The sequence below is a fragment of the Amphiura filiformis genome, chromosome 5 (assembly GCF_039555335.1).
Source record: "Amphiura filiformis chromosome 5, Afil_fr2py, whole genome shotgun sequence".
NCBI lineage: Eukaryota > Metazoa > Echinodermata > Ophiuroidea > Amphilepidida > Amphiuridae > Amphiura > Amphiura filiformis.
Window position 1 is genome coordinate 61335911 of NC_092632.1, and position 23268 is coordinate 61359178.

The following is a 23268-nucleotide window of genomic DNA, read 5'->3' on the forward strand; positions in this document are numbered from 1 at the left end:
GTCACAATTGGGTGTCGTCGGCTGAAGTTCGGAGTTTTGGACCAGAAAAAGGCAGAAAATAAATCATTCAAAATGCCGTATATTTTCATTAGTACGCAGATCAGACTGGTGAGTTTAATGTGGATCGTAATGGTCAATTGATGTATACTGTCATGTATGTAATATTATAATAAACCTTCTTCTTCTTCCTTCAGTAAGTCAGTGGACAAGCGGCTAGGGGACGCAGGGTAACCTTGTCAATCAAATACTTCATCTATTGTGTCCAATACTTAATCCGATAAGTGATCGATGTATATCGATATAGGATCAAGATCATGGAATTAAGCTACGGCGGCGCGCTTTCATACTTTACGAGGTGATTCAGCCTGAGACCATAATGGTCTCAGGATTCAGCCAGGTACTGTAGTACCGTACCTGGATTCAGCACTCAACAACAAGTTGTCATGACTTAATTTATTCTTTATGATTACGATTTAAAAAAAATAATAATAAAAATATAAACAAAATAATGATAATATTATAAGAATATAAGGTATATAAATTTTTTTATTAAAGAAATTAAACATTTTTTTTATCATTATCATAGGCCTAAATATGAACTCGTAACGTTATACATTATATATATCCGCACGAACAGCATGACTATAGCTTGTCATAAAATGTAGGCCTAACTTGAATACAAATACCAATTCAATTTAGCAGAAAAATGTCATATTAAAATGCGCTTTGTGATGTTTTATTTGGTTCAAACTAAGCACTTTAATAATTCTCAAATTGTTAATACAAATAGGAATGCGTCTTTTGAGTATAGGCCTAATACATGTTTATTAGTTTTGCAATATTATTTTTGTTATTATTTATATATTGTGTTATTCAGTTTTGAATTATGTTCAATTATCCCATGCAGCAAACACAAAATATTTTCGAGTTTCGACATCATTCGCAAAAGGTTAGAAAAGGTTGCCAGAAAATGTTTAAATGTCGGGTTATACCATGGAGGTATACCTCCCAGGCTTCCCGTTAGTGTGCGTCATTGCGTCCAGACGCGTATTTTACAAATTTGGACGCAAGTTCACATGGCTAATCAAGTATTTTGCGTCCATGTGGACGCAGACAAAACTTCAAAATTTAATCATTAATTGATGATAAAAATAAGAAATTGTTTTATTTTTACAATAATAAAAGCCCCAAAATTTGACCAACCTGCTAAGAATTGAAGTAAATTCTGCAATATTTGTAAATGCAACGTCAGGAAATCGTGCACTTTTTGCATGCTTTACGTCGCGATCGCTGTTTGATGGGGAAAGTCCCAATTGATGCAATTAATTGTTTGTTTACAAAGCATGCTGCACTGACGACGTGCAGTTAATGTTTATTTAGTTATTTATCACAACCTGACAATATTCAGTTTTTAATATTTTAAGTTTATTTTTCATAAATAATCTACGTTTCCTTTATTAGTATTATTGTTACGATGAATAAAAGCATTTTTAATGATAAAATCCAAACGATAACCCTTTTTTTTTTTATTTGTGGCAGCGTGTGTTTTAGCTTTTATAGCATCATCAACAACACGTGGATCAAGTAAAAGTAAAACCGGAAGTAAAAAAGTACGAAAATTTGCTAAAGATTGACAGACTTTGCGCATGTTTTTGCAGCTGTTTCTGACCATGTTTCGGACAAAAACTGATGCAGAAATGAGAAAAATTATCATTGCGACTGGAGGTGGAATATCACGGCGAAAATTTTATTTTAACAATCAACATTTGATGAGGTAGACCCGGGGTACGTGTGTTAGCAACGAGGGGTTGCCGCTATGCGTTTCCGGTATGATTGATCGTGAATTTCAGATGGACGCACAAAAATCTGTCTGGACGCAAGTTTTTTCAATCTTGTCAGCAAACTTGCGTCACACATGACGCACATTTTAAAATCCTTAACGGGAACCCTGATACCTCCATGGTTATACAAAGGGTATGTAAAGGGAATTAAACTTTTTCATAACATTCAAAAACATTTTTTTTTATAATTTACTGCAAATATTCTCAAACATAATCATTATTTTAGTGACAAAATATTTGGCAAAAAATGTTTGCATAAAATATTTTTCAATAACATTTTGAAAACATTTAAAAATATTTTTGTAGTGTGTTTCCATACAAAACGTTTTAAAATGTTTTTATGACCTTTATTTAACCCGACGTTTAATGTTATTAAAACGTTTTTACCGAAACCCAAAAATATAGGCCTAACCTGTTTAAAACGTTTCTGGGTCCTCTGGGGATAATTGCCTATCGATTGGATTGATCATGGATATAAACGTATTGGTGATGTCATAAGATTAAAGGCCCTTTCAGTGATTTCACAGGAACATTAAAAAAAATGGAAATTTGTCAGAGTTGCTTAGAAATAAAGAATAAGTCTACAGAATTTCATTAAACCACTTTTCCCCTGAATGCATCGACAAATTAGTCAAAAAACAGAAGCTTTAGAAAGGTTTTCTACTTCAACTCAGATCGACTCGAGAAAATCGAGATTTTCGTGACAGTGCGCCACCAATCGACTGGAAAAACTTCCTAGTCCAGTGTTTCTAACACGGGGAAGTAGAGTCTAAATTGATTTAAAACAGACGCTTAATTTTTGTAGTAGAAAACAAAATAAGCAATTAAAGGTCACCGAGGCAAACTAACGGTCAATTCAAATATGAAAAACAGTTAAAATTGTGTATTTTGTTTAAAATAGTAGCTACTGATGTAATAAGTAGTAGAAACAATACGCAAGCCGCATGGTACGGTGGAGAGTGAGCTTCTTTCGATCTCGAGTCGGACTTTTGTACTGTCAGTATCAAAAGTCCAGAATCATGCAAATGCTTTATTTTGTCTAAAATACACGGCTTTCGACCGAACCACTAGCAGGCTATGTTAGCACATCTATGCCAATTACAAAGGTACCAAAATCTGAATTTTGATGATTTTTACGATCGTCCGGATGAGCAAATCACTGAATGGGCCTTTAACTTTGGTGGACAATAGAATAACCATTGATTGACAAGGTTACCCCTGCATCCCCTAGCCGCTTGTTTTTAAACAGGTTAGGCCTATATTTTTGGGTTTTGGTGTTGGTAAAAACGTTTTAATAACATAAATGTCGGGTTAAATAAAGGTCATGAAAACATTTAAAACGCGTTTTGTATGTTTTCAAAATGTTATTGAAAATATTTTCTGCAAACATTCTTTGCCAAATATTTTGTCACCCTATGTTTGAGAATATTTGCAGTAAGTTATCAAAAATGTTTTTGAATATTCACCTCGTAAAGTATTAAAGCGCGCCGCCATAGCTTAATTCCATGATCTTGATCCTATTTTTATCGATATACATCGATCACTTATCGGATTAAGTATTGGACACAATAGATGGAGTATTGGATTGACATGGTTACCCCTGCGTCCCCTAGCCGCTTGTGTCAGTGGCCTTTTCGCCTGGACTGGACCTGGTCCTGGTTCCATATACACGGGACTAGTCCGAATAATCAGACCCAGAACAAAATATTACCGTATTGGTCCGAGTATAGTCCCACCCGTTTTTTATGTGAAAATTTTTCACAATTGGGGGTGGGATTATACTCAATTTCAAAAAAAAAAAAAAAAAATATATATATTTTTTTTATTTTTTTTAAGTTTATTTTTTCGGTTTTGGAGTGTCCCTGGACCTAGACCTAGATGCTAGGATCATTCATGGTTGACCTAAAAAAAAAAAAAAAAAAAAAAAAAATTTCAAGATGTTTTGTATTTTTAATATGAAAATTGATAGTTTTTTTCATGTCATACTCTATTAATGATTTCAAAATGCATTCAAATTCAATGCATTTTGAAATCATTTTTTTTATTTTATCCTTGAATGATCCTAGAATTTATTTTTTTAAAAATACAAAATATCTTGAAATTTTTTTTTTTTTTTATTTTTTTTTAGGTCAAATTTGAAAGGCGTCACTCTACATCTTATTATTTTCAAAATTGAAAAAAAAAACTTTAAAAAAAAAAAAAAATTTTTTTTTTTTTTACAATTTCTGAAATTTTTCGAAAAATGGTGGGTGGGATTATACTCGAACGTGGGACTATACTCGGACGAATACGGTAATTTCTGGGTTAGGGACAGGCATAAAAATAAATTTCAAATTAATTCTATGAACATGAATTGTTGTTTATTGGAAGAGAGAACTTCTCAGAAACAATTTGACACCAAAACCAATCTTCTACTGTATTGCTGAGTGAAGTTATGACGAAATTACTGTCGGAACATTGGGCCATTTTCTCTGATAAGACTTACCATAGCCTAGGAGTGCATGGGGGACTTGATAATTTTTGTGCCCCCCTGTCAATTTTTTGTTTTCACAGTAATTTACTCTAATTTTTGTTGAATATTATTTATATTTATCATTTTCAACACATCTGTGAAATTTTGTATGAAAATTCAAATTTTAAGGTGGTAAAAAAGTGATTTTTGTGCTAATTTTGGTCAAATTTTGCCATTTTTGGCCATTTTGGGCCCATTTTAGGCAAAAACAATGATTTTTCCCAAGCGATAACAAAAAAGTGCTATCTCCCAGCAAATAAGTAAACTGGAATTATTATGTGAAAAGGATGAAAGTTTTTGTCAAACCATGTTTCCCTTTTGTCAGAAGATGAATTTTGGGTCAAAATAGAATTTTTTCCCAAAAATGCCCTTTTTTGACCAAAACGGTGATTTTCACCAAGGCATATCTCCCAGAAAAAAATATTCAAAAGTGAAGTCAGTGTTGCATTCTGCTTCCTAAAGCATTGAATCTGTTGTCAATGTAAACTAGAGCATCTGAAACAGATTAATTTTGGTTTTATTCATCATTTTCTCCAAAAATGGTGTTTTCAGTGGCACAAAATGGCACAGATTTACATAGGGCTTTATTATCAAGTAAAATAAATAGTAGGGTTGGGATTTTCGGGTAATTTTGTGCCCGGGTAGACGGCGGTACCCGTTTATTTTTCGGGCGGGTACCCGGGTACCCGAAATTTAAAATTTTTTTATTTTTTCGGTTTTGTAGTGTTCCTGGACCTAGACCTAAATGCTAGGATCATTCATGGTTGACCTAAAAAAAATTTTTAAAAAAAACATTTAAAAAAATGAAACACATGGTCCTACTTCACAGTTTTTTAATCCCCTATTCATGTTGCGTGAATCACTCTATTTCACAGTATTTGTGGACCATCCTTTTGTCTTTTTGATACTTGAGTATTTGGACAAGCGGAACAGTTTTGACAGGCCCTTTGTCTACCTCTCTGTTTGTAAACAAACGAGGAGGTCGAAAATGTCCTCCTCGCCGAATACGAAAGTCAGCGTATAAATAGTACGGCACTAACACGGGACGTTGTCGTTGTCGTTGAAAAGTATTCTGAAGAAGAAGTCAGTGCCTCCCTCATATTATGTATGAGTATTATCGCACTGCGTACAGACAAGCTGTACTTATTTTTTCAGTGATTCAAGACAAGTGGTTCATTATATATAATGTTAAGAAATGAGGTACATTCTAGCGGTACCGCTTTTCTTATCATAATTTATAACATACCGCTTGTCTTGAGTCACTGAAATTCCAGTGTAGTAACTAGATTCCTTGCCCCTATAACATACATAATTTTTGTTACCAGTATGTTATTATTTTTTGAGAAAAATGCAAAAATAGTCACAAATTTATCAAGGGGTGTAGTACCCCCTTAACATTGAGAAATTCCTAACATTATATCTCACAAGAAAGGTCTTGTTGTCAATTTACAGGAATGTGGACCTACCATATGTGGTGATGAGTATTCTGATCCAGAGCTAATGGAGTTTTTGGGAGCAAAATTAACCAAGCAACTAGGCAACAATTTGTAAGTAGTATTGTTTGTTTTAAACCATATAGGTTGTAACAAAGGTGGTATTGTTTGTTTGTTTTAAACCATATATAGGTTGCAACAAAGGTACATGTTTTATTTAGTCCTGCATTTCCTGGCAGCAGATGCCCCTTGTATCCAGCATTTGAATTCTTTCCGAGGCAGGAATCTGAAATTATGACACAACGATGCTTGAGATTTGGTTCTCAAAGATTTTGTACTTAAATCAACAAATATCACTAACTAAATCACCCTATGAAGATGACAGTATGTGTGTGGGGGTGTGTGTGTGTGGAGGGGTGTTGCTTTAGTAAACAGTATATGTGACTCAATCTGGTCCAAGGCAGCAACTTTGAAACTGAGATATTAAGGTAAAAATATGGAGTAAAAAAACAATAAAATACATAAGAAAATAGGCATCAAAAACTTCATAATTTTAGAACCAAGTATGCTAGACTTTTGGTGTTTTCAGTAAATGATAGCCTATTGTAATATAATGTAATAATTACAGTAACTCAATTTTCGAAATTGCCTCCTTTGGCCCCCATGAACCAGATCGTGTCACATAAATGTAAAACTGGGACACACACATCGACATCTCTGCTAATGGAAGATACACAGCAACTGTGGATGTTGTGGGCTATGTTTATTTGCAGAATAAAGATACTTCATAATTAGTATCCTTTATTCTGTAATTTAAGTGAATATTTAAAAGTTAAAGGAGACGATCCTGTATAAACATTGATCGGAGTGCCCACTGCCCATCTCTCTTTCATTGGCGATTGGGCCAGACTCCTCCATGTAATGTTGCTATAGGGGGATCGCTACACCTCCTCCACAGCGAGTCTGTGACCTCCCCAGCATTTAAGAATGACGGTACCCATTTATACACCTAGGTGGAGAGGAGTAATCAAGATAAAGTGCCGTACTCAAGGGCACAACACGATGGCATTGCTGGGGCTCGAACCCGCAACCTTCCGATTATGAGTTGGAGCCTGTTCCGCTCGGCCACCGTGCTCCCTGAATATTTAAATCAAATCATTTTTACCCTTGATGGCTGTCCAAACTAGTGAACCAAAATGACATTGTCGTATAAATAGTTTAATCTGGTTGCAAGTGAGCCTGGCTTATTTCTAGGTTTAAATTTGTCACAAGTGCCCTTTTCAATTAGGCCTGTATCAACTTTGGAACTTAACAATATTGGAGTTACAAGACTTACAATATCCTTACGTGCCTTCACTATGGAATTACTTACCAGAAGCCATTATCAAGTCCACTACCCTTCAGGCCTACAAATTGGCTGTCCAATCTCACCTCATTTAGCCAGCATCCTTGTGTAATTTCCCTGTTTCTTTTTTGTTTGCGTTATTTGTCTGTTTAGTATGTTTTTGTATCATTTTATGTTTTTATTTATTCTCTTTGTTTGATTTTTGTGTTATGCAAACCAATCAGAATCATTAAAACCTATATGTGGTTAGGGGCTGTGCATAATTATGAGCCCTGGGGAGGGTAAAATTGGGGGGGAGAAATTGTTGGCGTGTCGAAAGGGGGGGAGCAATTTTGGCAAGCCGACAGGGGGCCAAGCAATTTTTGGCACACATTCTTTGGACGCCTTTTAAATAAAAGGCTTAGGAAAACTGTACAGAAACGCTTAAATATGCAATATGCAAAAATTGGGATCCAAAAAAATTGGCATGTGTAAAGGGGGGGCAAAGATTTTTTAGCGGGCCGAGAGAGGGGGGCAAGCAATTTTTTGGCAGGTCGAGAGGGGGAGCAAGCGATTTTTGGCGAGCCGTTTGGAAATTTTACCCCCCCGGCTCATAATTATTGCACAGCCCCTAACCACCTATAGGTTTAAATGATTCTGATTGGTTTGTGTCAAGGTAATGAGCTATATTTAGAAATTATGTAATATGCTGTAATATGCTATAATTAGTGATGATTATTCTAGAAGGGTAACAAATTAGATTATAAGGCCTTTCATGTTGTTGACATTTTTTGTGACATGTCGACAAGAAATAACCATTTCAATGACAGTACAAATTGACAATAGCAAAATACATCACTGTTAGAATAGTTTAAAAAAAGAATATTGTAAATGAAAAGTGCCCAACTGATGGAGAAATAGTAAGATATGTGTCAATTTCAGGATGACTGATACCTGGCGACTACACAGATATAGTAAGTATGTTTTTATGGATATGAATTGATGATACTACATGTACATGTAGCAAATTATTGCATTTAACACAAGTCTGAGACATCTAAAGAGATGAAAGCAAAACCATGATCAATATTGCAGGACTTTCAGGAAGTTTATACACCAATTGTACATGATTTTTCTGGGATTTAAAGCCTTAATGTACAATTTCCGTCAAATTTTAATTTTGTTATTCTTTATTCAAAATGTTGAAATAATATTAGTAATAACTGACGGGAAGGGTTGATGCCCATTTTAAGTTGAAATAACAAGATAAAGTGAAAAAAACACCCCACTGGTTATTTTGGCTGAATGGCTGTTTAACATGCAGTTCTATGGGAGGACATATCATAATTTTTAAATTATGATAATATGTCGAACTTTGCTCTGTTGACCTACAAAGACAACAGATTTGGCCGATTCCATTTAGGTGCAAGTTGGGACATGTGTAAACATTGCAAATATGCAAAAAAATCAGGTTTGAAACAAATTACCCAATTTCATATTGTAACGGGACCGAGCTTGCCCTAATACTTTTGTAAACGACTGATGGAGAAGACTAGCCTTCTAAACATACAAGTGGTAGCGTAGTATCAAAGACTAGAATTCTCCCAAGACATGTTGAATCAGTGATGCATGAAAGGAGAAGTAACAGGTAAAATGAGACTTGACAATTCTGTTTTATATTTGCTTCTTTTGTTATATCTTGTATTGTTATTTTGCTTTCATATTTGTCTTATCACATCACAATTCATAAATACAAGTAAACACTGGTAAATACACAATCTCTGTTGTTGATCATGACGATATTTCCTTATTTAGGCCTATCTCTTTTAAATCCAAATAAATTACCAATAAATGCTGCCGAAAAGTATATACATGTACTATCTGCTAGTAATCAAGAAGCATAAAAATACAATTTAATCAACAGAATCTCTCATCACATGACATAGTCATAGGCTAGGCCAAGGCCTAGTTGGCCGACTACAGAGTACAGTATCCATTTCTGTACACCTATACGAACTTGCCATGCAACAATGAATGCACACAAAATACAGTGCATAATTTTCCATTGGACTTGTGCATGTGTGCGGGTGTTGCCACTATTGTGGTAGCCAAGCTGCCCCTAGCTCAATATGAGCTCCAGAGTAGGGCGTATTTGCTTTGGTTGGCAGTGCTTACCTTCAAACTGAGTGAAGGTTTGGGTGGACTATTGTCCACCAAGCAATCTGATTAATTTATGCGTTGTGCACGGCCTTTATACTCTCCTGAACGCGCGTTCATGGAACCTTTTGGCGGCTGCGTTCAAAGCGTAGGCTAAGCTCCGTTACTATGGATATTGCGCAGTCACTCCGCGCCAGGCGCTCACTTTCGAATTCAGCCATCTAATAACTAGAACAACTAATAACTAGAACTGCTAGTGTTTTTAAATCAGGAATCAAACTGATGACCCCCTTTTTGACCATGTAAAACATAAAAATACTCACAAATATCTTAAAATTCTACATCCTTAAACAATTACATCTTAAATAATCCAAAGTTTGATCAACAAAAGTCGTTTTTAAGGAAATTTACAATTTTTAGGAAAACTTGTTTACGTTTCACAGACGATTGCTGGCCGGGATTTTTCAAAATGGCAAATCCAAAATTCTGTAAACAACCAGGTAAACAACACAAGAAAAGCCCGAATTTTGTCCTGAATATGTATTCATAGACGGTATGTAATACCTTATTGTTTTCCTGACAAAATTATTTACACAATATTATAAGATCTCTGTACAACTTCTAGCGGAAATAGTGAAATTTGAGGCCAATTTCAGCACGCATACGACATGACAAATTTTCTCTGCCGATTTCCAACACTCGACATCCCGGACGATCGGACTGGTCATCAAATACAAATATTTACAAAAATATACCTTGTGCAGAGCCATGCAATCATTTTTAAATGTATAATAACGATCAAAAACTACCACGAACACGTGAGCATCGTGACTTTTCTCTAAATGTGAATTTGACAAGAGCTAAAATCGGCCATTGACAACACACGGGAGGTAAGCTTAAAAACAGGCCAAAAATCTGAAATCGCATTTTGGCTCTCCGTTTCACTACCCCCTCTTCGAGACTATTTCGTCCCGAAATGTAACATGTATAATTCATTTAACGTAATTACAATAAAAAAATCAGAGCATTTCCTTGACAAAACTTTAACAGTACCGGTAACAAGTAATTCACTCAACCATTGTTTGGTGACAGGCTGACAATAACATTGTCGTGACCTCCAAAAAGTTTTCCAAAATTAATTGGCTATTCGGCAGATTTACAACTATACATTATAAAAGCAACTCTATTTCACATGCAAATTATATTATTATGTTTATAAGTTTTATACAAATCTTTCACAGTATCTCTAGCATATTATTTATCACCTGGTTTTTATGCATACTCTTCTTCACCAATAAAATATTAATTTACAAGAACCATTTAATTCACCTTGGTGCACATTTCTATCAATTTCATTTTCAAATGAACAATACCAGTTTTAATCTTGACTTTCGAGCTAATGAACAGTCTGTCTCTGCATCAAGTTACACAAAACACCAGTTTAACATTTTACATTTTTGCCATCATATGATCAATATTTAAGTTCAGATATTATAAAAGTTCTATATTCCTCAGCGTCCTTTCTTCTGATGGACCTTGTCTTCAGTTCGATATCTTCAACATCTGAGAATCTACATTATCATACCTCTTTTCGCAACTCTCATGAGAAACTGCCAGATTGGTTCACCGTCGATCATGAGAGGAAATGTTGACTGCGCCGCCCTTACATCAATTATGCAAGGTGTAAAGAAACCATACATCATCCAATAAAACATTTGACCTGGTAAATAATAACCATTGACTAGTCAAATATCACTTTTGCCATTCACTCTTGCACCTGAGTTCTAAAAAGTCCTTGAAGACTTTCTCAGTTGGTAATCCACCCAAGAGCGTAAACTTGATTCTCTGTTACCGGCGCGCCTACATATCCTGACATTGCTCTGAAAACATCATGACTGCAATCAGTGAGTCACCGTCGCACCAACCAGAGTTCCAAAATCATAAGATCTGCATAACCGGCCCGTGGTGATGCCTCAACAGTATCAGTAAGAAAACAGATGATGAGATCTAGTTGATTTTCATTTGTTAATCTTCTCAGAGCACATGCCGTAGGCCTATACGACGAAACTTAGCTATCTTCAGTAGATAGCACGTACAGATCTAATGGCTATTCAATGAAGCAACCATTATTGTAGGCTTAAAGTCGATGTCTGTTATTTAACTGTAGCTATCTCCGTCTCCATTTTGTTTTTCTTTATCTGTCTTCGTAATCTGCAATATCTGACATTCAATTCAGAATTAAGGCATGAAATCTCATGTAAAACAACATGAGTGCCCGACAATCAACACTGTCCATTTTTTCCATGGGGATGTCCCCATATCCATCATTCCAAATGATTGTAAGAATAGTTGTGTCGAAATAAAGTGACATGTCTTTCACTTTATCCAAATTAAGAAATCCAGAATATTGCTCTTTTTAAAAGAACAAGAATTTCCCAGAGACAAAACTTGGTCAAAAGATTGGCATGACAATACCGCTGCAGTCAGTAAAGTCATATCAAACTTCTAATCACGTTTTGGCTGAAATAAAATTTCATTCATGAAGTTTTTTTTTATTGGAGGCTGTTCCTCTCAGAGCCGAGTTATTATGATTACATAATAACAATAATGAAAACAATTTTTATATACAGGGTCTACATGTCGAGTATAGACAATCCGCTATAAAACACGTTTATATGATGATGATGTCGGCAAGGCTACCTGACTTCAACTTCATAAAACAGTAATTTCATATTTTAGCGGCAAGGAGTTATCAGTATGCAGTGCAAGACGTCGGTGAGCCCTTTACCGGACTTTATACACCACAAGGATCAATGACTATACGGCGAGGGCTTTTCCGCATATCATTATCCCATAATCACGATAACTTTGTCTCCTTGAATCTTCCTTGTAAAACTATTTACAAATTATATACAATCAGACATTATCACTGCCTGTGTGCATGATAACTGGTCACTCTTCCAGACTCATTCTGATGATGGCAAGTCTCCTGGTGCCAATGAGTTGGTGCATAGGCCTGATCGTGTGCCTATACCATCATGATCATCATCAAGTAGCATAGCTGACTTCTTCCAAAGACTCATCTGAGATGACAACTTTCTCAGAGTGTCGGCGTATTGACCAGATGAATTCCATTCACCTACGCCTATACGGTCAAGTAATACCGTCTGATCATCTGGGGTACATGTTGGTTGGCAGTCTTCCCCATTTATCAAGGGAGTGTCCTGACCACCAGTTAACTGTCTCCTTACAGCTAATCGTCTCCTGGCTCGTCTTCTAGATGATGGAGACTTTCGTGTCTTTCTCCCTTTCTTCTTGAAACTGCTTGAGCATGCCATTTGGCAGGATGTATCATCACAGTCTTTCCCAATTAAGGGAGCATGCGGCCTGGTTAACTTTTTCTGGATCTTTAAGAAAGCTAACCTTCTCCTGGCTCGCATTTGTGATGAGGGAGACTTCAGTGTTCTCCCAGTCTTCTGTGAATCGACTCTTGTAAGTTCATCATCCTTCTCATCTGTATTAGCATCATCCTGATGCTTCCTGTACTTTTCAGCTTTGTAAAATGCTTCAGTTTCCACTGCAAACTTAATTGCATCATCAAAAGTAACAGGTTTTGCACGCAGGATGTTTAACCGCAACTCGCTTTCTCTGATAGCACTTATGAAGTATTTCTTTGCTATCTCCTGTGAGAAAGGACTTGGTATTGTTGGTAAAGCTAGCTTGACTAACTTCCTGATGTTGTGAGCTAGGTCAGGCAATGACTCTTTTGGGTGCCTTACTCTGTTATTGAGTTTCACCCAGAATAGCTCTTCCTGATTTTCGGTTCCAAACCTCAGGTTCAAACAGGCCACAAGGGAGTGGTAATCACCCCGGTCAGTCGGATCCAAATATCCCAGTACACTCTGAGCAACACCTCTTAGACTAGTTGCTAAACAAATGGCTTTGGTATAATCATTCCATTTATTCCATTCAGCAACAAGTTCGAATTGTATCAAATAGTCTGACCAGGAAGTGGTCCCATCGTAAGTTTGAGGTTTTATTTTCACTCCAGACTGAGTGTCATTACCAGAATGTTTAGGCCTACTTCTCACTGACTCATCACTGTCATGAACATTAAATTCATCACCAGCTAATATTTCTGAGCTGGTATCGGTTGGAGAAGTATCAACACTATCTTCAGTCGTTGCCATAATAAATCGTGAGCCAAAATTTGTTAAAATTTTGAATTATCCTACCGCCAGACACCAGTTGTAACGGGACCGAGCTTGCCCCTAATACTTTTGTAAACGACTGATGGAGAAGACTAGCCTTAGAAACATACAAGTGGTAGCGTAGTATCAAAGACTAGAATTCTCCCCAAGACATGTTGAATCAGTGATGCATGAAAGGAGAAGTAACAGGTAAAAATGAGACTTGACAATTCTGTTTTATATTTGCTTCTTTTGTTATATCTTGTATTGTTATTTTGCTTTCATATTTGTCTTATCACATCACAATTCATAAATACAAGTAAACACTGGTAAATACACAATCTCTGTTGTTGATCATGACGATATTTCCTTATTTAGGCCTATCTCTTTTAAATCCAAATAAATTACCAATAAATGCTGCCGAAAAGTATATACTATCTGCTAGTAATCAAGAAGCATAAAAATACAATTTAATCAACAGAATCTCTCATCACATGACATAGTCATAGGCTAGGCCAAGGCCTAGTTGGCCGACTACAGAGTACAGTATCCATTTCTGTACACCTATACGAACTTGCCATGCAACAATGAATGCACACAAAATACAGTGCATAATTTTCCATTGGACTTGTGCATGTGTGCGGCAAGTCACTTGCACGATAGGCATAGGCGCTTAGGCCAAAACACCGGAGTGCATAACCACCGGTGTTGCCACTATTGTGGTAGCAAGCTGCCCCTAGCTCAATATGAGCTCCAGAGTAGGGCGTATTTGCTTTGGTTGGCAGTGCTTACCTTCAAACTGAGTGAAGGTTTGGGTGGACTATTGTCCACCAAGCAATCTGATCTATTTGCGTTGTGCACGGCCTTTTATACTCTCCTGAACGCGTTCATGGAACCTTTTGGCGGCTGCGCTCAAAGCGTAAGCTCCTGTTACTATGGATATCGCGCAGTCACTCCGCGTCAGGCGCTCACTTTCGAAAAGATTTTGAACATGACGAAATTTAATAACTAGAACTGCTAGTGTTTTTAAATCAGGAATCAAACTGATGACCCCTTTTGACCATGTAAAACATAAAAATACTCACAAATATCTTAAAATTCTACATCCTTAAACAATTACATCTTAAATAATCCAAAGTTTGATCAACAAAAGTCGCTTTTTAAGGAAATTTACAATTTTAGGAAAACTTGTTTACGTTTCACAGAGCGATTGCTGGCGGGATTTTTCAAAATGGCAAATCCAAAATTCTGTAAACAACCAGGTAAACAACACAAGAAAAGCCCGAATTTTGTCCTGAATATGTATTCATAGACGGTATGTAATACCTTATTGTTTTCCTGACAAAATTATTTACACAATATTATAAGATCTCTGTACAACTTCTAGCGGAAATAGTGAAATTTGAGGCCAATTTCGCACGCACGACATGACAAATTTTCTCTGCCGTATTTCCAACACTCGACATCCCGGACGACCGGACTGGTCATCAAATACAAATATTTACAAAAATATACCTTGTGCAGAGCCATGCAATCATTTTTAAATGTATAATAACGATCAAAAACTACCACGAACACGTGAGCATCGTGACTTTTCTCTAAATGTGAATTTGACAAGAGCTAAAATCGGCCATTGACAACACACGGGAGGTAAGCTTAAAAACAGGCCAAAAATCTGAAATCGCATTTTGGCTCTCCGTTTCAATATTATAAGATCGTACGTTATGGCTTTAAAGGTGGATTCAATCGTGCAGGGAACATCGCATTCAATGTACTGTGTCAGTTACTTGGTTGAATAACACAATCACACAATGCTCATCAGACATGTTACACATGTATCATCAGTGTGAGATTGCTATGGTGTTTTTGTTTACCACACATGATACCTTTCTGAACAACTTCTGAAAGAGTTATTTATTGACTTGACTCACTTGAGAAATGAACTAGATAAAAAGTATGTAATTTGCATGATTTTGTGCTTGAATTCATGACCTAAGCTGGATAAATTCATATTTGCAAGCAACTAACATTGATCAGGAGAAATAAGCTAGATATGTAAAAATTAGATCCATATTTCACTAAGGAATTCTCTTTATATTGATAAAAAATACCCAAAAATTTTCCAATTCACATTAAATCAAAACTTTTGATCAGCCAAGTACATTTTTTCACAATGAATGTCAGTTTGTATCATTCATAAAGTATGATACTTGGGCAAATGATAAGGTTAGGTCATGCATGTCCAGGGTGTGAAAAAAATGTTTATTTCACTGGAAGCAAGCAGGAAAGACATAAAATACCTAAATTTCCTGGGAAGGAGCTTCCCATATTCACCACTTTTTGTGCATGTCATTATATAAACTGCCCATAAACAATGTGCAACATATAGCAACATGTTTATTAAACTGTAAGGAAAACAAAACAAAATGACATCAAAACACCAAAACATGAATTTTTCTTGCATTAATAATGTCGTATTATCATCAATACATAAATTAAGATGGTTTTAATGGAAATCTGTAATGCGAACGTACTGGATTTGTCAAAGATTTTCTGCAGATGTATAATCTTGGTATTTGATTTGTTTTTGGCATAACCTGAGGTGTGTGAGGTGATCTTCACAACAAGAGTGTGCTGTCTCACCCAATATCACATAACCCCAACACCTAAAAATCTTACAAGGAAAACCACTGCGCATGCATGCATTCCACGTGATGGCATTGCGCAATCACCCTAAGTCATTTATGGGCACCAAGTCGCTGGCCGGGCAAGCGACTCCTCCATGGCATGAGGTCAGTGATCGTGTGCGTGGCACCCGAGGGGTCCCGGGGTCAATTCCCGGGGGTGCCAAGTGAAATCTTTCTTCATCTTCTCTCCTTTTTCGTTCCTTCTCTACCTTCCGATAGCAAAAAAGCATGTTCCTTGTTAGGGTTAATCTGATATGCCAATTATGTTGCACCATGCATTCCTTGGTTAGAAACCAGCTTCACATCATTAGTCCAAGATGTTGGTGGATGTCCCCTTCCACATCAGCCTTCCATAGCTCCTTGAAAATTTTGTTTTTCTACTCCTTCACGTTTCCTGACAATATAGCCAAAACGCTTTTATTATTACAGCCAGGAATACACCTGCCCAGATCCCCCTCGTCTGGTCTTGGAAAAACTGGAGAAAAAAGGCTTCATGGTTGTTGGTCAATGTGGCATGGGACAGACTTATATATGGACACTACACAAGGAAGCAGATGGACAGCGTTGGAAGAACACTCTCGAATAAATAGAATTTTTTACATTCCAGCTGCAAGAGCTAAGCATTTGTATTTGTAGCATGTACTATGTGTGCATAACATAAATGGATGATTTGTAAGTGCATGTGTTTGCTTTTTGTACAATTTGGTGTTATGGCACCATCCATCCAGCATACCAGCTAGCAGTTGAAGTTGTGCTTCATATATGAGGTCTTTCCGTGGTAGCAGAAATACAAAAAATGTACCAGTTTTGATCAATTCCCCAGTAACAGAAAGTTATGTTTACATGTACATTGTAAGGGGGTCCGTCCAATTTGTTGTATTCTCCCATTATCAGTGTGGGCACCAGTCCTGGGCCTTAGGGGAGGGGTAGCGCTAGAACTAAACACTCCAGTGTCCGCAGGGACCCCCAAACTTGCAGAAAATTAAAAAGTAGGGGGTCCAGAGTAGAGTTTGGTAAGTCAGAGTTGCACATATGCAGCATAAATAGTATGTCTGCAATAGCGCTAGATTGAAAAACTGGGGGTCTGCAGGGATCCCTGAACTTGCAGAAAATTTAAAAACAGGGGGTCCGAACTCTATTTTGGTGGGTCCTGGACCCCATAAAGCAACCTAGCGCTACCCCTGCTTAGGGGTCATCGAGGTGGAGAGAGACAGAAAGGTCAATATTTTGCCCAGTTTGAAAGACTGCTTTGGTAGAATATGTCATTTCAATTACCATATTTACACCATTTGTAAATTTGTATTCCCCCATCCCTGCTCATAATCGGGCTTTGAGTTTTAGGGTGAGTAAGTGCAACGCTTGCAGAGGGCTCACCTTATTTGTTGCCCATCCGAGTGTGGGCTCACCTTATAAAATCTGCTGGAGTCAGACTCTTTATTAACTTCTTCACAAGTGCAATTTTAATTACACTTAAAATTAATTGCTATTAAAATAGCACACCTGACAGCTCATCTTAACATTTTAAGGAGTGCAATTTATTGCACGCCTAGTATTTTCAAAACTCAAAGCCTGATAATTATTTATTCTTTTTTTTTCTGTTTCCTTAGCAAATTTCTTAATTTTCTTAATAAATATTTAGTGGTGGACTCACTGTACAAGGGTGATGTCTCTGATAGCATTCCTTAAAAGGCAAAAGCATTTATGATGCAGCTTGTATGTCTGAGCAGTTTGACATGATGAACTTTATTGAGTTTAAATAATAAGAATTTACACAGGATCCGAAATATCACTTAAAATTCCTCCTCTAAGGCCAAAAGAGGTTTTTCGTAGAAGCAAATGGAAAAACCATAAAGTGGTACGTGGTGGGAGTTGTTTTTTGGCCAAATTTTATGACTTTTTCCCTTGTGACAAGTGACAACTAAAAGATAATAATCTTCCTCAAAACATGTAACAAAAACCTAATGCACTAAATTTGAAAATTGTAAAGTTATGTGCGTGGTCTTCTGAGACCAGGGCTCAAATTTCATGGAGGCCATTGCCTGCCCTTTTTCAGTGTTGGCTTTGTCGCCCCAGATCGTAAGCATTCTTCATCACTTGTTGGCCATGGTGCCCTTCTTTGTCTTTGTCCGGTGGCAAAGTTAAGATCTGTCTGATGCACCCTTTTTTGCCTGATAAAAAAATGGGTTTTTTACTCCTTTTTGGTTAAAAAAGGCCCACATTTTGGAAAAAAAGTCCACTTTTTCAAAATCTGCCCCATCCAAAAAGGTCCAAATTTTGAAGAAAAAAAATGTCCACTTTTTCAAAATCAGCCCTGCCCCCCCAAAGTAATCCTGGTTAGGCGATTTAAAAAAAAAACCCTGTTCTACGGGCCTGACCAACCCAGATTTTGAACACATTTTCTCAAAATTGCAAGTTATTTACAGATTTTGGTGATTTTTTGGGTCATTTCCAAAAAAAAAAGCTGACCGACCGACCCTACTTGAAATGTCCGTCCCCCCGTAGAACAGGGTTTCTTTTTTCGTCGCCTTACGGGCCTGTACTGTTGTATTCACAAAATGTTGTCAAGCAATTAAGGGGGTACTACACCCCTGGCCTATTTTTGCATTTTTCTCAAAAATTATAGCGCATTGGTGACAAGTAAGATATGTATAAATAGGAGCAAGGACTACAACTACTGCACTGAAAATTCAGCAACTCAAGGCAAGTAGTTAATATTGATTTATTGATCAAATATTGGTTTTCCCTCATTTTTGACTGTAACTCCACAGCTGTTTTCTGTGCTGAAATAAAATTTCCAGTGCAGTAGTTGTAGTCCTTGCCCCTCTACATGTCTTACTTGTCACCAATCCACTATAATTTTTGAGAAAAATGCAAAAATAGGCAAAAATTGGGCAGGGGTGTAGTACCCCCTTAAATCTACCAATGGCTGAAGTCCTAGAGGAATGAAGATTTATTCTAGATTGACTTTAAAAAATGATTAGAAGCAACATGTTATAATTGAATACATTCTTAAAGATTTGTTGTCAAAAACAGCAATCATTTTAATTTGGTCCGACTGGGTTTGAAATTATTAATGCATCATCTGCATTGAGATATATTTGTATATTAAGCAGATTCATATATACTTTGTAAAATACTGTAATTGTGTTTTTATGATGATTAACCCCCTGAGCACTACTTGCCGATCTAACATTGCATCTGATTGGTCAATTATGTGATAGCTTCACTTTAATCACCAATCAGAATGGAGCTTTGCAAATAATTCACCCCAATTTCTTTGTGTGGTGAATTATTCTAACAATGTTGCTGATTGGTCCAATTGATAATGGAAATTTCTTTTTGACCAATAGGCAGGTAGTTCTCATGGGGTTAAATATTAAATTGGAATCAGAATGATGATAAAGTAATCCATAATGGGATAATTGTTTTTAAAAAACCAGATTGAGTAATAAGAATGCTGAGATGGAAATTCCACAAACATGAATTAGTTACTAAATTTGTTTCATGTAACCATTAATACAAACTTATAAATTAACATACCATTGTATTTAAGAAACATATTTTGTACATAGAGCAAAAATTTAAGTATTCTTATTACGCACTGTAATGTATTTATTTATTTATTTTTAAATTAATTGGTTGTGAATAAAAATTGTAATTGTGACAACAAAGAACAAAGTGTTCACAGATGTACTTAAAATAGTTGACTTGTAATGTGACACAGTTTTTGTTAATAGTTTTGTTTGAGAAGGTTATACTATAGATTAAAGTCATCAAGTTTGAAAAAGTGTTAAAAAAATCAGTATATTTGTGAAATTGCAACTATAATTACCTGTCTAACTGTTTTATTTAAGCTGAAATCCACATTTTGTACAATTTTTGATAAATCTACACATGTAACGCTCCTGCATATTGAGTAGAGTTCCATGAAGCTACCATGCAGCTGCTACAGTGCCCTGTAACTCTATCCAAAAATCAATAACTTTCAATCAAAGTTGATGGGTCAAACCACATTCTTTTGCATCCAGGAGACTCTGCGATTGATGAAAAAAGTAAAGCAACAGATAAATTAGCTAGAGGCTTGTGAAGCAACAGATTTACTATACTGTGTTTAGTCTTGGTTTTAAGTTTTATACTGTGTTTAATATGACTTGCAAGCCATGTATGACTTGCAGCTTGTGCAGTTTCAGAAGCCACAGTCCATTCTTCCCAGCTTCCTCAATAAGCTAGTAAAAGCTTCCTCAATAATATGTAAAATGATTTATACTTCTTTGGTATTGCATGAAATATTGTGTGTATAAACATTTGATGATTTTTTTTTTTTATGAAAGCAATACAAATTTTCATATTATGTACCAAAAATTTCTTGCAGATTAATTTGTTTAGCAAATATATCGTCAAATTTTAATTTCACTCTGGTATACCAGAACAAAATTACAACAGTGGCCTATTGAGCAGTGAAATACACATAAGTCATGCATAACTCACAAATGCAAAATCAGAATCAACTGAAATTTTGGGAATAAGCTTTTTTCGTGGATATCTACTGAAAAATATCATAAAAAGTGGATGCTAGGTTCACTAAATCCTCCTTTACATAAACAACTGATCACGCATAGCTTTATAAGTTTTGATCAATATACTTGTATACCCGTTGGCGATCGGCTGAACATTGATTTAGTTCATACAAATTGCAAGAATACAAATTTTGCATTTTCTTGAACAAGTGATGATTTAATAACACTAGCGGTCACCCGTCTTTTGCGGTCACTGTCTTTTGCGGTCACTGTCTTTTGCAGTACTGATATTATTTTATATTCATTTCAATGTACTGGTCAGGTGCAATTCCAGTCGCCGACAGTACTGTCTTGGTGATAAACAATATATGGTGTTGCTTTCATTCAAGAAAGCAACAAAAAAATCTTTGAAAGTTGCAAGTGAATGGTGCAAGTCATGTTACTCTAATATCTGGGTGTTGCTTTCGTTCAAGAATAGATAGGGTTAAAAATATCTATTACAAGTAAACTACGTACCTGGAAGGTTAACAGACCTGGTGTCTCAGTATCATAGTGTTCCCTCCTTCCATGAATCAATGGACAGAGGGCAGCAACGTTGCACAAAATTCTTTCCAGGGAGCACGAGAAGTGTTACAATGTGTGTGTGTGATAAATTGAGTTTGTAGAATTTATATATAAATCAGGTGGAAAAGGGACGTTATGACACATATAATTTATGTGTGCGACTAACTTTGCTTTTGTTTTATTATTTATTAATTAAAATGATTTTTTTTCTGTACATAACATGAAGTAAGTTGTTGTTTTTCAGACCTGTGCCTTGAGGCACTAAGCATCTCTCAAAGTGTTTGTTAGCCTCATCTAAATGGCTGATGACCCCCCCCAAAAACAATTAGGCTCTGTCCCCCTCCTATCATCAGAGGATGGCTCATTCTGTGCACATCATCTTGTTCCTGACTGTTGGCCCTCCTTGTGTCCTCATTTTATTATCAACTATGATATATGTCAAATCCTTGATTTTGATAACTGAATTATGGGATATGAATAAGCTCAGGTTTTGACTTTAATCCTAAATGTATTGCTTTATTACTCGTGTAACTTTTAATACTAATTTTCACAAGGAACACACTTCCTTGGTTTTGACTTAATCCTAGATGTATTATTTTGTATTGCTTTTGTAACTTTCAATACTAAGTTTCACAAATAACACAATTTCATGATGATTGAAAACTGCTTCAACAAATATGAAACCCAAAGTCTGCTTTTGCAGATCTCTATAGCATTAACTTGATGACTGAATTACTAATTACAGGGAGTTCTCAAACTCTTACCAGTTGGCTAAGGAAGGGCCCAGAGCTTTATACTTGTCATTAACAATTGTCTTACGTTCTTTTTCTTTATTTATACAGTCGGGAGTACAGTACAGCAGATGTTCCAAGGCTAGTGTTAAACAAACTGGAGGAGAAAGGCTACAAAGTTGTAGGTGTAACAGGACTTGGACAAACTATGGTATGGACACTGTTTAAACCAGCACAATGATGGACTGTGCTTTGATTAGTCCTAAGTGGGCACTCTAACCTGAGGCTATATAACATGGTGAAATAACATGACTTCCACAATATTCAGTCTTGCAGAGTGATATTGCAACTGTAAAATTGAGAATGGTACAAATAGATGGCCCATGCCTGCCAGTTTCTTCATATTTTTGCCAACAAATTTGAAAGAAAAGCATGGATATTGCCAGTACAGTGGGTCTCCTTCTACATGTGTTGCAAAACCTGCACCTATTTATTGATTATCAACACCTCTATGTGTATAGTACAGCATAGAGGCTCTATGAGAAATCAAGGTTATGATGTAAAAAAAAAGCGCAGTGATTTATAGTGCGCTACGCACAGGCACAACACCTAGACGTTGATCCACAAGCCTCAGCACACTTTACAGGTTGTCGCTGACCACTACGGTCCCACATCATTCCATAAACCATTTTTAAAACAACTATTCAGGGACTTTGCTGCTACAAGAGCACACACCCTAGACATTCCACAATTAACCTTTGCAACCAGGATCAGCTCCCCGAGTTTCGTACGGGTTACAACGAGACAATTAGCAGTGAGTTCCTTGTCCAAGGGAATTTCAAGCTAACTCAATTTTTCATGAGAGCATACTAGGCACCGCCAGGGTTCGAACCCGCAACCTCTTGCACCAAAGTCGAACGCCTTATCGATTGAGCTAACTTGACTGCTATACGGTGTCTTGTCTCAACTTGAGAGTGTAACACTTGAGGTGTAACTATACTGTATCTTGTCTGAACTTGAGAGCAAGTTACGTTGTGTGCGTATTTCGCAGTGGCAGTTCAAATTGTGCACGCTAACCTAAACCAGTGGAGAGTAGAAGGGGGCTGTCCACAAGCTAGGTTCGTAAACGCACTGACGGCACTCTCTTAAGATAAGACATAGTATACAAAGGAATGTTAAGTGATACATTGCCAACTTCATTTTTGTGACAGCATTTACTCTGTAGATGCAGAAGTGAATATTTCTTCACTAAACTTACACCAAAGAATAGCCCATCAACATTCCTAATTAGTGTATTTGGAATGGCTAGAAC

At 36.4% G+C, this 23268-nt stretch overlaps 1 protein-coding gene across 1 annotated transcript; it reads left to right on the plus strand.

Moving 5' to 3' along the window:
- On the plus strand, positions 1-23268 carry LOC140153481 (GTP cyclohydrolase 1 feedback regulatory protein-like). The gene is made up of 3 exons (XM_072176244.1): positions 1-108; positions 5806-5900; positions 22068-23268. Exons 1-3 carry the CDS (start codon positions 73-75, stop codon positions 22195-22197), a joined length of 261 nt encoding a protein of 86 aa, XP_072032345.1. The 5' UTR covers positions 1-72; the 3' UTR covers positions 22198-23268.

Bases quoted from the DNA above. Each gene is read 5' to 3' on its own strand.
- LOC140153481 (XM_072176244.1), top strand. From the start codon at position 73: ATGCCGTATATTTTCATTAGTACGCAGATCAGACTG. The intron at 109-5,805 runs GTGAGTTTAATG...GTCAATTTACAG, and splicing joins TTAGTACGCAGATCAGACTG to GAATGTGGACCTACCATATG. The intron at 5,901-22,067 runs GTAAGTAGTATT...TTATTTATACAG, and splicing joins AAGCAACTAGGCAACAATTT to TCGGGAGTACAGTACAGCAG.